General features: G+C 43.7%; 1 protein-coding gene across 1 annotated transcript in view; it reads right to left on the bottom strand.

Annotated features, from left to right (window-relative positions):
- The window catches only part of LOC117877148 (transmembrane protein 151B-like), a 31,296-nt gene extending 16,483 nt beyond the window's left edge, over nucleotides 1-14,813 (bottom strand). Inside the window, exon 1 of the mRNA XM_034769960.1 lies at nucleotides 14,549-14,813. Within this exon, the coding sequence (XP_034625851.1) occupies nucleotides 14,549-14,641 (93 nt within the window). The 5' untranslated portion in view covers nucleotides 14,642-14,813. The remainder of the gene's footprint in view (nucleotides 1-14,548) is intronic.
- Nucleotides 14,814-17,155: the final 2,342 nt, after the last annotated feature.

The raw sequence follows: 17,155 nt of genomic DNA, 5'->3' as shown, positions 1-17,155 counted from the left end.
CACTGTTATTTAATGTTGCTGTATGCTGTTAGACAGCAGTAGTGTTCTACTCCAGAAACAATTGCATTTTGGTGATGCATGAAGCAATCCCTTTCTGTATATCTTTTTCTAGCTAAGTGCAGTTTATAGAGAGAGGATAGCTAAGGTTGCAAGCAGCTTCCATTATAAGCCTTATATTTATTCCAGTTGTAACTCTGGCTGGCAAAATAAATTTGACCTGAAATTACCATTCTTACACTGAAGGCTGGGGAGACATTTTCTGCAAAATTCAAAGGAAACTGACCAAACTGTTTTTGAGTTATAGGTCGTTAAATATGTTACCTTAATGTGAAATGATGACCTAGGTTTATTTCTTTTTCTCTCTCTCTAGTTAAAAACTGCCTTGTTACTACCCATTCAGATTTTCCACATCTTAAATCTTGAAAACTCTTGCAGTGGGTCTATTTGCAGAAAATGTGTTGCAGATAAATACAATGATCCATTACATTCCTTTTGTGGATAGTTTGGGCCCAGTGCTGACTGTGCTGTACCTGACTCCAAGCCAGATCTGTTGGTTCCCCACTTTCAAAAGCATTAAAATTCACACTTAATAAAAAAATCATTGCAAAAGCATTTCTAAAATAGACCTCTGTCCCTTTTAAAAACCATGTCTGCCTTTGATGGCTGACCTCAAGAGCTGTAATTTTGCTGAAGCAAACTGCTATCATGTCTAAAATGAAAGACTGAGGGAAAAAACAGAGGGTAATCCAGACGTGGCCTGAATGGAAATAGCAAAAATGACAGGGAAACAGAGAAGAAAGGAGAGAGAGGGAAGTGAGCGAGAGGAGGGAGAAAGGATAACCCAGACGTGGGCAGAATGTAAATGGAACAAAGGCAGGGAAATAGCAAAGACAGACAGTGGAGAGAGAGAGCAACTAACCTACACAGGAAGAGACTGGAATATAGCACAGAGATGGGGCGCAGGTAAGAATTAATTGGATGGCAATGAAGATTACACCACTAAAGCATGATATACTGCAGTGATTCTCAATGTGTAGTGTAGCTGTAATGTTGCATGTGGCCTTTCCAGGTACCACATATGGTGCCTGTGGAATTTGCTGGATAAGAGCTTTGCAAGAAAGAGAAAAAAGAAACTCTTTCCTTCAAATTCCATTTTAGCAGACTTGAGCAGTGGGGAGAGATTGTGGCAAATGGAGTCAGAGAGCCTCATAACAATCATCCTCTGCATTCCACTGTGATGTTTGCATCACGGCATTGCAGAAATATGGACATCACTCTACAGTGCCTTTATGATGCCATTCAATGGTAAAACAACTCAACAACTCAGCAAGGCTAAGGATTACTCATGTGGGCAATGTTTACATTGGAGGAACCTTTTTTTATATATACCAGATAAGGGGCAAATAAGTAAAAGATTGAGGACACAGACAAAGGAAATCAGAGAAGAAGAAACAGAGCTAGACAGGGAACAAGCAAATAAAGAAAAATATGATGGGCTAAATTAATCCCAGGTGTAATTCTACTGACTTTAGTGGGTGTACACCTGGGATGAATGTGGCTCAGAGAATGAGGGCAGTGAGATGAGGAAAAAACACTGGATTACCAAACATTACGCTCTACAGCAGCATGGTGCGTGCCATGCCTGGGTGGAGATGGATTTTTGCTATAATTCTGTGAATCTTTTCATCTTGATCTAGAGAGAGCTGTGGAAATGCTTCACCTAAGAAGAGAAATGTTGTGCAAGGCTACCTGTTGGATGACCAGGGTGTTAATAAAATGATATTGTCCAGCACAGTGGCACCATACATGCAGCAAGGTGCTGCAGTATTCCAAAGTGTCCCACACTTTAGAGAAATATTCTCAGCTTGCTTCAGTTGAGCTTTGGAAAAGAGAGACAGAAAACTCCCTGTGAAGCTGCCAGTGAGAACTGCATTACAACCCACTTTTCTTCTGACCATTTGGGAGTTGGCATAACGGGTCTAACGCTGTGGAGGTGGGGATGTCTAGAGAAGAAAATTAACTGATTGTGAACCATTCAAAATCAGTGCACATGCTCCTTTTTCAATCTAGTTCCAGCTGAACCCCTATATCAGGTCTAATTTGACATCCATATAACTAGAGAAGGTCCTGAACCAAAATTCTAGCTCCCAACATCCCTGAATTAGGAAGATGACCACTCCTGAATTTCAAGGTGTGTGGATACATATGTCATGGCCTTCAGCCAACAGGAAGTGCTGAAAGCATGGCTGCCAAAGTGTATAGAGAGGAAAATATAAGGGGAGAATTTAATGGAAAGAGTCATATAGCATCCAGGAGGATTTCCCCACAGCACCTGTTTGTTATTGGGTATATGTTAAAAATGCACTGTTTGCTCTTCTGGGATGGAATTCCAATCAAAGTGAAATCTTTGTTCAATAACTCTTGTTTTAAAAGCTGTGCTGTCAAATGCTGCTCAGAAATGTTTTCCTTTGGTCTAAAAAAAAAAAGTCTTCACACACTCTGTGCCTTTGTAGTGTCACAAACCTAGAGGTGTTTATTTCTGCAGAAGATTTAATCCTTATCACTCCCATCTGCTTCTTGTGCACCTGAATCTCTTTTGGTTTTAAATCTCTGCAGCTTCTGTTTTCCTCTCATTAAATCGAGTTATCAGACTGATTGTTTAGAGAGAAAAGGCCATGCAAAATGGAGGGGGGGGGCAAATTCTCTCCTCAGTAATAGCCTGAAGCAGGATGGCAGGGTATAGGACCCAGCAGAGAGAGGCAGAGCTCTTCTGCTGATTGGTCTGAGTGGCAGGCTCTAGGACCTTGCATAAACACACAAAGCTGTTCTACTGACTCATACTGGCCACCGTCCCAGATGGGTCCTATTGACTTCAACCTAGTTTATAAAAACATTTGAGCCTCCCTCTGAAGAAGAGGGAACCAGAGGCAGGGACAGAAGGAGCCTCCAACCCTGAAAACAGTCAAGTTCATGGGCAAGCTCTTGCGGGGTGCTTGCTTGTTCTTCAAGTTAGAAGTAAAGGAAACCCCAGGAGAGAAGTAAATTTGGATCTTAGACAGTGTATGTAATATATTAAGAACAGGTGGGAATGCCCCCTACTTCAACACCAATGGTATGAAGACAAGAATTTGGTCCAGAATCCATTTTTGAGTTTAAGGCATTCAGATTCTACAGTGGTGAGGGCCAAAAAATTATGTAGCTATCTAAGCAGAGGATCCTGATCAATAAGGTGACCATGATTTTTCAGAATTTTATAAAAGGCCCACTTCTGTGGCAACTTTTTACATGGTCGCAAAACATTAATGCACAGAAAAGTACCACCTTTTAAAATGTGTGCTGATGTTGCTGCTGCTGCATTCTGACTCAGCAGCAACACAACATGTATATTTCTAGGAGAGGAGGACTTTTTCCAGTAATTTTGTGTTCCGAATGAGTTCATCATCCAGTGCTGAACAAGTGTTAAAGCTACTCTTTTACTCAAAGTAGATGCTGATAGTGACTACAGTCACTTAAATTTTCAGTCCAAATTCTGCTCATCAGACTAAACTCTGATTCCACGGGACTGTTTGTTATCTCTCATAAGGACAGAGCAAGTTTTATTATTAGTATAGCAGTGTGTCTTGAACATAGATTTTGCATTAAAAAAGGTTTGATTGATGAAATGAAAAAACAAACAGGAAATGTAAGATGACCTGAAAGAAATTCCTGAGACACCAGGAAGTTATATGAAAAATGAGGACTGTACCAGTAAAACTGGGATGCATGGTCTCTTCACCTGTCAGTGTCATACATATCTGTTCAAGACTGTCATTATAGCTTTCAAAGGAAGTTAAATTGGCTTGTGGGTTTCACAGGAGTGTGGAAAATACAACTGCAAGGCTCTGTGCCTGACCTTACCATCAATTCACTATCCTTAGAGGAGTCATTTGACCTCTCGTGCCTCAATTTACCTAGACACTTAGAATAAAATAATAATAATAATCCCTTTCTATGTCTTAGGGATCATGTAGGACTTAATTTGTGAATATAAAACTCTGTTAAATCCTCAAAAGAAGTATTCTATGGGACTGATCCACACCCCGCTGAAGTCAATGTTAGTATGTGCATTGATTTCAGTGAGCTTTGGCTCAGACCCTATAAGAATAATTGTTCTGTTTTCATGTAGTTTTTATTCACACCTCTGCAGTTATTTCCTCCTTTCTTCTTTTTAACTAGACAGTTTTCAATTTTTATCCTATGTGATGACTCTCTGGTTAGACTCCACACGCACCTTGTGAATCCATGTAACAGCTTCCTCACAGTAATAACCTGTTTGTGGCAGCTAACGCTGCTGTAAGGAAACTTCTATCACTGAAGTGTCTACAAGGGTCAGTCATCAGCTGTGGTAGCTTCCTCACAGTGCTAGCAGTGTGTGATCCTCACAGGAATGTCCAGCCATTGTTATGCATCAGCAATGCTGCCACAGAAAAGTGGGGTTTAAGGATCCACACCTTGTCAAATGTAGCAAGGACCCTGGCAGTGTGGTAATTATAACAGTGCCCCTGCTAATACCAGCTAAAATCTCTGCAGTCAATGCTTCTCTGGGAGAAAAGAGAATTGAAGGTAAATATTGCCTCCCAAAGGAAGGTCACACAGACAAGTTCTGCCAAAGATTCTGACAGCATAGCACTTCAGAGGACTTCAGCTGAGGCACATCCACTTATCAGTTTAATTTTATCCAGTGCGTCCAAGCCAGGAGTCTTGGGTTTTGTTGCCACTGACTCATTGTGTCCTCAGTTAATCTTGCTGTGACTGAATATACCCATCCATAAAATAGAAAACACACCACCTGCCTCAAAGGGACATTGAGAATTCATGTCCGTGAAGCGATTTAAAATCACCATATTAAAGGCACCCTGAAAATGCAAAGCAGCAGCCTGGGAGCTGGCTATGAAGAGAAGGCCAGGCAGCTTGGGAGCAGTCATATCCTGCAATGGGGTCAGTTACAAACTTGTGGTAGCTATGGGATTCCAACCTGCACCCCCAAAGCCACAGGATCTTGTGGTGGGGCCAGCAGACTGTTATAAACCATCTTTCTTTGGTGTTGAAATTCTAGTAGGGTCCACTCTATTGTACACCTTCAGCATGGAGGTAGGGTGTCATTCTCCCCCTCCTAGGACACACCCACTGTCTCATTTCCATCCAAAGAACAGTCCTCTGGAGGTTACACCTGGTACTTGCTCTTCTGGCCAGCCATTCAATCTCTTGCCAATTGGAAGGGTTTCTTCTCCTCTCTTTTAGCTATTGGTGGGATCCCCAGTGCTTCCACCAGTTTGTTGGGGATACACCAGCTCCTAGGTGGCTGGTGGTGGGTTCCACATGGTCAGGGGCAAGTGCTGTAGATGCTCCAAGCATTAGGCTTTTCCAGCTCTAACCCCTAGAACACTGATGGCTTTGGTATCAGAGGATTTCTTTACTAGAGCTGCTGGAAATAGGATCCAGATTACCTAGGCACCATTGCTTTAAGTTACAGCACAAAAGAGATGGTACTCCACAGTCCTAATGCAGCCCCTAGGTGCAGTCCAGTGGTGTCAAAGTGGGGCTTCTCATGCCAGGAGTAATCACTCCAGCCGTCCCCTTTCCTGGAGACAAGCACACACTGGCCTGCACATATTCCAGCCAGAGTCCAGTCCCCTTGTTCAACACCTGTGGTCTCATTCAGGCCACTCCACATAGCTGCCCCAATCTGCAGGCTCTTCCTGGCTGGCCACCAGCTGTAGATACCACTAGTCCCTTTGCTCACAACTGGCTGCTTCCCAGCTTGGTTCTCAGCCCTTCAGTCCCAGTTCCCAGGCTGCTTGCAGCCCCTGCTCTAGCTCCCATGCAGTTTCTGCTCCCTCCTCTCTGAACTCAGGTGTCACTTCCCTTTCCTGTGCTTTGCAGATTATGGAGCTCTCAGACGGCTGGATGTTGAATTGGGGATTAACATAGTGCCCTGTAATGAGCCAGCAGGTATTATACTAATACCCAGAACCACAACGTTGTGTGTGAGTTAGGTTGCTCTGTACATAACATACCTAATCCAAAAATCACAAAAGCAAAGAAATAAAAAGTTAAGGCATCTAATAGTACACCCCCTCTACTCCTTCTCCCAGACATCCACCCACCACCGGAACCACCACCATACACCACAGACAACACGTCACAATCTTAACTCTGCCCCAGCAGGGATGACAGCCTTCCAGCACTCTCTTCCCAAAACCCATCACCAGCTTTCTGCCATCCCTCACCCCTTACTACGTTCTGCATGTTTCTGGAACATCACACTCTCTCATGTTTGGGGAATGGAGAGCTGGGATCCCTACTGGGGTGGAGTGAAGGTTGTGATGTATGTTGTCTGTGGTGTATGGTGATTGTTCAATGGTGGGGCGTTGTGTCTCTGGGTGGAGGAGGAGGAGTAGAAGGTGTGTACTGTTGGGTACCTTCACTTTTCATTTCCATGCTTATGTGGTTTTATGTTAGGTATGTTATGTACAGAACAACCTTGACTGATGCACAAAAGTGTGTATTAATTTCCCAGGGATATTCAGATTGAAAGTAGCCATTGCTCAGTTACATAATGCCCAGACGACTTGGTGGTGCCACTCCAGAACTGGATGACCACTGTGTCAGAGCTCCTAGTCCAAGATGAACCAACAGCTACTGCTTGATAGAAGGTCCTGGTCATCATAAACAACGGGCTCACTCGGCTCATGGCCATGTAAACCAACAGTTTTAATAAAAAACCACATTTTTCTTTTTAAATTAATAAAATAATTACATAACCCAGAGACCTCACTGAACTCTATGTACATTATTTTTTAATTTACTTTCTACAGGTTGGCAGGTTTCAGAGTGGTAGCCGTGTTAGTCTGTATCAGCAAAAGCAACGAGGAGTCCTTGTGGCACCTTAGAGACTAACAAATTTATTTGGGCATAAGCTTTCGTGGGCTAAAACCCATTTCATCAGATGCATGGAGTGAAAAATACAGAGGCAGGTATAAATACACAGCACATGTATCTTTTCATCTTTCCATCTTTTCATGTGCTGTGTATTTATACCTGCCTCTGTATTTTTTACTCCATGCATCTGATGAAGTGGGTTTTAGCCCACAAAAGCTTATGCCCAAATAAATTTGTTAGTCTCTAAGGTGCCACAAGGACTCCTCGTTGTTTTTTTTACAGGTTGTAATTTTTAAGCTAGAAGGGCGTGAAAAACCACAAGACTCAGCACATGCTTTTGTGGATCAATTTTTCATTTATTAGAACTTAGAAACTAATTAACTGATTTTCTTGAAACTCCTCAGAAACTTCAAGTTTTCCTCAGAGATTATGTACATAAAATTTGGGCCAGATGCACTGGCTTGTTCATCAAAAGCAAAGTGCTTGAATTCCTTATTTAAGTGAACACAATTTTAGCAATGGCATTGAAACCGTGTTGTCATAATGACTCAACAAACCTTTCAATGGTTATTGTTTGTCATCTAACATTTGTCAGTGTTAATGTGCTACAGTATACTAGAAACTCATCTAAAGACTCATGCTACTCACTAGGTGCTACTTCAGAGCTTCTCAGTCTTTTTGCCTCCATTTTTTGCAACATCTCCCAATGAGATGAAAAAAAACTTACTACCATCTTTTGCAAAGAGGCAGAAGGAGATGGCAAGAAAAGCAATATCAGGCACAGACACAGATTCTCAAATTGTACTGGTTGGAAGGATTAAAGTAAGGAAATGATTGATACACTCTTATTCAGGGGACCCAAGGTGGGTTCCTTGCACTGAGGTAAGCAAAGGCTGGGATCCCAGCGGAGGCAGCATGCTCTGCTCCCAGGGAAAAGATGTACCTTATACCACTTTCTAGCAAAAACTTCCACTGGCTTGAGAAGCAGCCTTTGTGAGCATCAGAGGGAGACTGGTCCAACTGTTCTCTGCCAGAGAGAGGTTAGCCACAGTATGAGGCCCCTGATGAAGCAGGAGAAAGTAAAGAGAAAAACAAGTAGCATTCTTGGGGTTTCAGGCATGGAGAGCTTTCTCCATCTGAAGTGGTGGGAGAAGAGGGATTAGCAGGGCATGATATTGTCTTCACTTTTGTTTATTGTGAGTCCATTTCTCTTTCAGGGATATTATTCCAAGATCACTCATGATTGGGAAAACCAGGCCTTCCACAAGGGTTGTATTGATGCTGCATTGTTGGATATCACCAAGTAAGAGAATTTACTGCTCCTTTGAGTATCCAATAAGTAGCAGTTATTCCTATCCACTGTCAAACAGTGGTTACAATCAATTTGATTCAGTCCTATACCATTTAAATTCATGAGCCTGATCTTCAGCTGGTTTAAACTGGCCAAGAACCATTGAAGTCAATGTAGCTACTCCATTTACACCAGCTGAAGATTTGACCACATGTATTTAAGGACCTACCTTATATGTTTCTTTGAGTCTTAGGCTAGGTCTACACGTAAAATGCAAACGCTGCAGCACTGCGGCACAGGAGAGGTTCTCCATCACTGTAGGTAATCCATCTCCCTGATGGGTGGTAGCTAATTCTTCCATCAACCTAGCGTTGTCTACACCAGGGATTAGGTTGGCTACACTACGCCGCTCTGGGGTGTGGATTTTTCACGCTCCGGAGAGATGTTGCCATGCCGATGTAACTTTTCAGTGTAGACCAGCCCTTACTTGGTACTTTATATTTTAATGCTTGGAAGACTGTGGAGAGTCAATTAGAAGGGCAGGATGAACTTTAGTCCTAAATAAACCAGACAAATGAAGCAATGAATATTGTTTATTACATTAATGAGGTTTTCAGGGCCTAGTGCAATTTTGATCATGTAGTTATATCAGATGGTTTCCCATGCTTTTTTCTTCTGAGTGGTATCCATAGCAGAGCATTATTGAAAGGAAATCCAAACTGATGGTTTTTCATAGGTACTAAAAAACTCACTGCTAGGAGGAAGCCCACACTGCTAGAGTCCTATGGAAGGACACTACTGTTAAAATGCACATATTGCTGGAGTTATAGCTGCCATTTGAAGCTCAGACACAGGCAAGTGCAGTTTCTTGGTAATTTTTTTCACTATCAGAAGCTTTTGGTGAGGAGGACAGAGTACAGAGCCAACCCCAGAACATAGAGCATAGACACATGATTAGAAAATGAAGCAGGACAAAAATACAGGACATAAGAAAAGAAAAAAACAGAAACTCTGAGTGAGGATGTGAAAAGACACAATGACAAAGCTAGGACTAGCTGTTGACAGGATATGCAGTGCAAATATTCCCTTGAACGACAAGACCTGTAAAGAAAGGTGTTCCATTTTCCTGCATTGCAGCTATGGTTGGCACTTTGAACTGCATTTACAGTGATGTTATCCGTATCAATAAAGCAAGTTTATTCCTTGCATTATGTTTTCTTGGGGAATAGAGGTGGGGAGGGGAAGGGATCTTTCCTTTTCTGTCCTGATTCAAAAGCGTTTGGACGAGTGAGGTGATTGGGCCAGCAGGTGGCAAATACACTTCATTGTCGGAAAATGTAGAATTAGTATATGATCAAAGCAGCAGTCTGAGGATTATGTGCTAACATGGGACAGTCTTCTGGCAAAGCAATCAGGTAAGGGAATTGGAGAGGTGGAAATATCAGCCTAGTCTGTAGTAGCTGTGTTTATATAAATAAAACAAAAATGAACCAGTTACTAGAACACATTAGCAAAGGGATAGAATATGAAACAAAGGGCGATGCTGTTGCTGTATGACGCTCTGGTGAGGCCCTTGCTGGTATCTTGGATGTTACTTTGGTAGATCTTGCCAGTGGGATTCAGAAGGGGCCAGGGAGGGAATGGTGCTTCTCTGGTGTCATCACTCTGCCCCTGATCTGGGAACCCCCAAAAGCTCCTCTCCCAGAACTCTGTGGGGATGGTGCTTCATGGAATTTTGAAGGGGGCAAGGATGAGAAAGATACCAACTGCTCTCTGCAAGATTGTCACCTACTGACCCTCATGATACCTGATTGGGAGCAGTGTGAGTCTTCCCCCCTCCCTCAGCATTGTTTCTACTGAGCAGAGAAAGGAGAGAATATAGCACAGCTCCTTCCTTTAGAAGGAGGAGGACAAGAGGGGAGCATGGAGGAAATGTCCCTCTATGGGACTAAGGGGGTTCCCATTCCTGCATATTCTGGAGATCTACAGTGTTGGGGGGCTGTACTCCCTGTTTACACTACAGGGCCCATAAACCTTTCTCTGAAAGGGAAGATTTGATGAAAATGCCATGAATTTCCTGGGCCTCTTGTCACCTTTCCTTGATTATGATTCAGTCCATAAACAGGGTACAATTTAGAACATGAGAATGTTAGGTCTAAATCTAAATCATGAAGAAAGGTAAAGGGAGTTGATCCAATTCTTAGCATTTCCAAGGCTGTGAAATGGGATTGTTAACAATAACACTATACATGACTGAAAATTTAGGGCATTCAACCTAAAATTTATTAAATGGCATAAATTAGGAATTCAGAACTTCATGCAAACAGTGATACACAAGTGACTATGATATGACAGGGAGAGAGTGGACAAATGAATATTATAAGTGCATTTGAGATGCCTAGACTTATGTCAGAGAGTGGGGTATGGTGAAAAATCAGGATTCTGTGATTAAAATAAACCCCCAAATGGAAAATGCATTGTGTTGTATGGCCTTTTGTGTGTGAGAGAGAAAAGAGTCATGCAACATGCTGGCTGCTCTAGAGAGAGACAGAAGCTCACAAATAAGCAATCTTTTAAAAAGTTGCAATACCGTATTTTTAAAGGCAGCAGTACTAAATGGTGCTGTCCTGACCATAAATGGCACTCTTTGATGATATAAGAAATAAGCTCTCCATGTGCCTGCACTGGCAACTGGAGATGGATGAGATGACTTAAAAGGTCTCTTATCTGTAAAGTTATGATCATGTCACACAGACTCGAGTCTGTGGATTTCAGTAATGTCTGCCCATGGCTTCTTGTAGTTTTCTCTGTCACCTGGAGAGCTTAACTGATTATATTGTATCACACTCAATTAAAGTTTTTTAATACAAAGGACAAGTTAAAAGCAGCAACGGACAAGCACTATTTAAATCTGCAGAAATGGATGAGACAAATATTTCAAAATGCCAGTTACCCGCTGGTATCCTGATTCCTTGGCAATTATTTAGCTATGGAAGGTTATAAATGACTTTTTATTCATGAAGTTTAATTGGCTAAAATAAAACTTCCAATTAAGCTTTTAAAATTAAGATATTTAAGGCCAAATCCTGATCTGGTGTAAATTGGCATTGCTACATTGAAATCAATGGAAATACATTGATTTGCACAAGGTATGGGTCTGGATCTCACAGTAATTTCCAATCTGGGAAACCTGGCCAGCCAGCAGTTAAAAACATAACAATGGAGGAGGGTGAGTTAGAGCAGGAAAGGCAGTCAAGAAAGAAGGTAAATGGGAAGGAAAATATTTCTGGAGAATCCATGTAGATATGGAAACACCTTCTGAAATACCTGGAAAATCATTTCTCCTTCCCTTCCCTACCAAAACCTTTGTTAACGAGTCTGTGTTTCTTTTGCAACAGCTGTTGGCGTTACTAAACAATGCAGAGCGCCAGCTCTAGGTCTTGCTTTAATTGTCAATACCATGCAGGTAAACCACAGAACATTGGTCTTAAATCCTAGGGCTTCTTTCTACACTCATTGAAGTCAATGGTGAAGCTCCACTGACTTAAATAATGCAGGATCAGGGTCATAGTAGGTATCTGAAAACAAATTGTTCTTCAAAGGCTCTGTTTTAAATTGTATTTGTTTAGACTCCGCTGTTTCAAACATCTATTACTAGCTTGGGAACTTACCAGTTTTGTTTTGTCTTTTCAATTAAAAGCTTTTCTAGTCACTGTTAAGATTTTCTTCCATGATTTATAAAGAAACCAGAACACACAAATTGTGTGAATAATAGATAAGCACCCATGTTATACCAGACACTTAAGGGGCTGTGGGGGACCTTAGAACATTACACAGAAACTGTCTGTGAAGGCAGAAGGGGGAGGAAAGGACTCATTACATAAGGCTAAAATAATGAGACAATGAGTTAGTGTAAAATTAAACACTGAATGTTTGTATTGGACCAGAGGAAAAATTTAAGAGTGGGGATCATTTAAGCATGATGTAAGTGTGGAGATCAAGTACTCTGATCTTCAGAAATGTCCAGTAAGAGTCTAGACATTTTTGTGATGGGATTAATACAGTGAAAACCCTCTGTGGTTTAGGAGCACAGACTGGCTAAATCAAGAATTCCTTCCCAGCTCTACCCAGTTATTGATCTCCTATTAGGCTGTAATTACATTGGGGAGTTCCAGTGATATCAGCAATTGTAGAATGATAATAGTTGAAGTTTAAAGTTGTGAACTATGCCTCAGAAGTTGAAAAGTGACTGACTATGGGGATAAAATACTTGAAGTCACTGACTGATGACATTATTGTCCTGTAGTAACTTTTTCAACCTAAGCTGAAAGGTCAGTTTTATACTCTTTAGAAATGTTTGTATTTTTGTTGTTGGTGGTTTACTCTAAATATACCTGAGCTTAATGTGGGGTTTGCTGAGGCTGCTCTATTTAAACTTACAAGATCATGTGGCCCTCTGAATCAGGGACAGAGCCCCAGCTATCCTGAATAAGAGTGGAAATGTTCCTTGATTGATAGTGTAAGCCCCTCATATTCATTTCCTTTGGGGAGGGGGTAGCATTTAAATTTGTTGTTAACTTCATATTATTTTAAAACTTCCTTGCCCTCCTATGATTTATGTCCCATAATGAGGATGACAAGCCTATGAAACTGCAGAAGAGCAAAGAAGTATACACCAAATGCTGCACTAAGTGTGACAAAAAGCTTAACTATCTCTTTGCTCTAAATGTATTCTAACATAGGATGATGCGCTGGTGCTTATATTTACAATCATTGAGTCATGTGACTCTGTCTCAGCCAATGGGTTATGGGTCAATATGTTTTATGTCAACCTTCAAATAGACAACACAAGTTGATTAGAGGTGATCATCTTGGAGGCCAATAGTACAAAGCTATTTTAAGTCACTTGAGGCCTCAGCCAATTGGATTGTTGCTTGGAAGTTGAAAAAGGTGTGTGTGTGGGGTGTGTGTGTGTGTGAAGTGTGTTTTTGTAGGCCAAATCCTGAAATCCTTACTTAGGCAAAATTCCCATTGAACTCGGTGAGTTTTGCCATAATAAGGACTTCAGGATTTGGTTCTATATTACATTGTTAGATATTTAAACACAAAGCTTAAATGTTTCTATCTGAAACTTTCTGGTTTGCATTCCCCATACCCAGTACATTATATTGCATCAATGTAATGTTATAACAATAATCATGTGAGAGTGTAGTATGAGTATGGATTTTGATATTGTTTGATCTTTAGGAATTTTTTAGAACACTCATAGTTTTAGTACTTGCCTAAAGGTGCCATATATTGTAATTGTGTAGAGACCCATTAAAAATGCAAATGTTAGTGATTAGGGTCAGCAGGCATTAAAGTTAACCAGTGCTTGTTCTGCGGGGTATCCATGTTTCAGAGAGATCACAGCAAGAGGCACTGAAACGTCTGGAGACAGTTTCATGATTCTGTCTGGAGACAGTGATTTGTTCAGGACAGTCTATAAATCTGCAGCAGCCAATGGTTAGGAAAGAAAGAAATTGTAATGTCAGCCAGACAACTGCAGAGCCCTTCTTGTGACTCCCTTACAGGAGAAGCAGGGCGAGACTCCAATCCCTTCTCGGGACCTGGTGCTTGGGTCTGCAAAGGAGCAGTGGGTGATCCTGCCTTGTCTTTTGGGGCGGGTGGTGGGGAAAGCACAGCCCCTTCCTCAGCTCTCTGGTCCTGCAGGGTGTGGTGGAGGGTAAATCCGATGCTGTCATGGGGAGAACCCCAGCACCGTGGAGAGCTCCCGGAGCCTGCTGGGGGCATGGGAGGATATTATCTACTGTGTAGGGTGGGATTAAATCTCCCTGCACCGGCTTCTTCACTGATACCGGCTGACTGGTTACTGCTTCAGTAAAGGGGCTGCAAGAAGCCCAGCGAGGCTGCATTACAATCACTTATTTTTTCTCTCCTTTGCATTACAAACCACACACAGATCCCCAAATGCCCGTCTAGCTGGCTAGACTTAAGCAGCGGCAGCTCCTTACGTTGCTCCCTGAGACTGTTTTTCTTGCACTGAAACTCCCCCCTATTTCCACTCGCCATTTCATTTGTTTAATCCAATTCGGTCGAAGAAACACCAAACCCCGCAAGTGATCGAGCCCTGCCCGGTGTCCGGGTTTTCCCGCCGAGTTCAGGAACCAAGACCAATTACCGATCACTTTTTCTCTTGGGTTTGTATACAATGCATACGTGTGTCTCCGTCCGCCCAGCTGGGGCTGTCACACACACGCATATATATCCACACACTGCACACAGGTACACCAACGATAACCCCCGCTCCGCCCAGATGTGCCCTGGGTTGCTCACCTCCTCTCGAACATCTGCAGGTGCTGCTGTTCCTCCCTCTGGGCTGCTCGAAGTTGTTTCAGCAGCTGGTTCTGGTTCCACCTCCGAAGACATTCTTTGCCATTCCTGTCTCCCAGCCCCCCTCACCTCAAATAAACCCGGGGGCCGCAGGGTTTCCAAGTTCCTCCTCCCAGTAGGACAGTCGGATTTTACCAGTAAGAAAGCCCTGGGACGGCAGGTTTCTCCCCATCGCCAAAGCAGCGTCCTGCTCCGTGCAGAATCTACACGCCTCAGAGCCGGGTCCCCACACACGCACCCGCCGCCACAATCCGAATGAAGAGGGGAGGGGGAAGGGGTGGGGAGAGAGTGTGTGTGTGTGTAAGTCACTCGCACTCCCTTGGCGTTGCAAGCATGGTCACTTTATCAGCCAACGCCAGAAGCCGCATTTAGGTAAAGTGCCTCCCACCAACCGGCGTGAGAACTCCGCCTGGCAATCCAATACGCCGCCGGGATCAAAAGCCAGGACAACACAGGCCGTTCTCGGAGCTGGGGAGGTTGCTTTGCAGGCAGCCTGGGTCTCCTTTCCCTTCGGAGGGTGCAGCCTCCCCGCCTGCGCGCCCTGTCAGTGCATCGCCTCAGCGTGTGCAGCCCCGGAGTCTGCAGTGGAGCGAGTCCCTGCCAACTTCGGAGCGTCCTTTCCAAAGCCCACCCTGGGCTTCCCTGAGACGGACCGTCACGGTCCTGCTCGGGCCGCTGGCTGGCAAGCAGGAGGGGTGTCGCTCTTGGGCAGACTCCCTGGTTTTAAAAACAACCTTCTGCATGTGTCGCCACCTGGATAAACAAGCCACAGCTCCTGTTTGCCTGGAGTGCAGTGCGCGGGAATCTCCCCCACGCCCAGAAATCCCAGTGTCCTGCTAGCGTCTCTCCGTGCACGGGGCCAGCCAGCCGCAAGTGACCCGAGAATATTCTGGGCCGCCTTGGTCCGAGCACAGCACAGCTCCAGCCTGCTTGTGTGAGTTGTTCCCGCCTGCCCCGAGGCCCGCGGCTCTCAGCGCTGCACGAGGGATTTGCTGTTTGGAGCGGTATTAACACGCCCCACCAAAGATCCCATGCATAACTCTGGGATCACAAACCTGCGTCCTCTGCTATACCCAGCCCAGGGCTTGTTCTCTACCTTCTCCCCACGGCGGTGGCCTTGATTCTTCTGCAGCAGGAGCGCTTCCATTCAGCTACACCACACTCCAGCGCCCATCACCTCCGCCTCCTTTCACCTGACATGCGAGCCTGCAAGGAAAGGCCTTCTGCCTCCTCCCTTCCCCCACCACACACCTCACTGCTTCCTTAGCCTCTCTTTTGTTCGCATTAGTTTCCAACAGATCCCCGGTCCTCCATCCGCCTCCACACAACTGCAGCCTCCTGCAAACTGGCTGCCCTGTCCATATTTCTTCCTGCTCCCTGCAGCCGAAGCTCAGTGCGTTCATTCCTACAGTACTTCCCTCAGTCTGACCAGGGGTGTCATGCTGCATCCCTGCATGTTTGCTGCATGTTTGATTACCCTCCGCCCCTGTGAGACTCATCTCCTGGGATCCCTTTCTCCCTTTGTGCCCTGGAGGTGTATATTTTTTAAAATGCCTTTTAAAGTCTCACAAGCAGGCAAGTGAGCAAACACAAAGCATCTCTATTGGCTTTAGTAACCCCACACCCAGTCCCGCCATATAATGTTACTTTTTTAAAGCGGCCCCCTTTCTGATAAACTCCAGTCCAGTTTAAAGAAGCTGGTGGGTCCATCGGGTGGTGGTCCAGGGCCAGGAGGGTTCTTGAGCAGAGAGGGATGCTTGGTGGGTGAGTTCACTTGCACAAGCGAAAGCAGTGAGTGGTGCTGGGATTTCCTAGAAGAGTTGGTCAGAATGAACTAAATGGGTTAAGGGTGCTTGTTCATTCAATGTGGGTCAAGTTCTAGCTGCACACTCCTTGCATATCTAACAAGAGTCTGCTAGAAGGGCAACTGTGAGGCTCAGAACTGCTCCAGCTAACTGTGGAGACCTGGCTAGGGAGGGTTGTTTCAAGATCACAGAATCATAGAATTGGAAGGGACCTCGAGCAAGAGGTCATCTAGTCCAGTCCACTGCACTCAAGGCAGGACTAAGTATGATCTAGATCAGTGGTTCTTAACCTGGGGTGCAGGATGCCCTTTCTGGGGGTGTGAGACATGCCAGACTTTTTTAGAAGGTAAATCATCGAAAACACACATTAAGCACAGGCACATAAGTACTACTTTGTTTCATCAAACCTATGTATTTATTAACATTATACATTTTAATAACGATTACTGCGTTAAACTTTAACTGTGAAATTAAAATAAAAATATAATTCTCTCTCTTTCATTGTATAGTTATGATATATCTAGGTTTAAAGAACTGACCTACTTCAACAATTTTTGATAAGGGGTGCGAGAACGTATTTTTGAGAACCAAAAGGGTGCAGGCTGCAGTAAAGGTTAAGAACCACTGATCTAGACCATCCCTGACAGGTGTTTGTCCAACCTGCTCTTAAAAATCCCCAATGATGGAGATTCCGCAACCTCCCTAGGCAATTTATTCTAGTGCTTAACCACTCTGACAATTAGGA

The sequence above is a fragment of the Trachemys scripta genome, chromosome 4 (assembly GCF_013100865.1).
Source record: "Trachemys scripta elegans isolate TJP31775 chromosome 4, CAS_Tse_1.0, whole genome shotgun sequence".
Lineage (NCBI taxonomy): Eukaryota > Metazoa > Chordata > Testudines > Emydidae > Trachemys > Trachemys scripta.
Note: the sequence above shows the minus strand (reverse complement) of the source record. Positions and strands in the feature narration are given on the sequence as shown.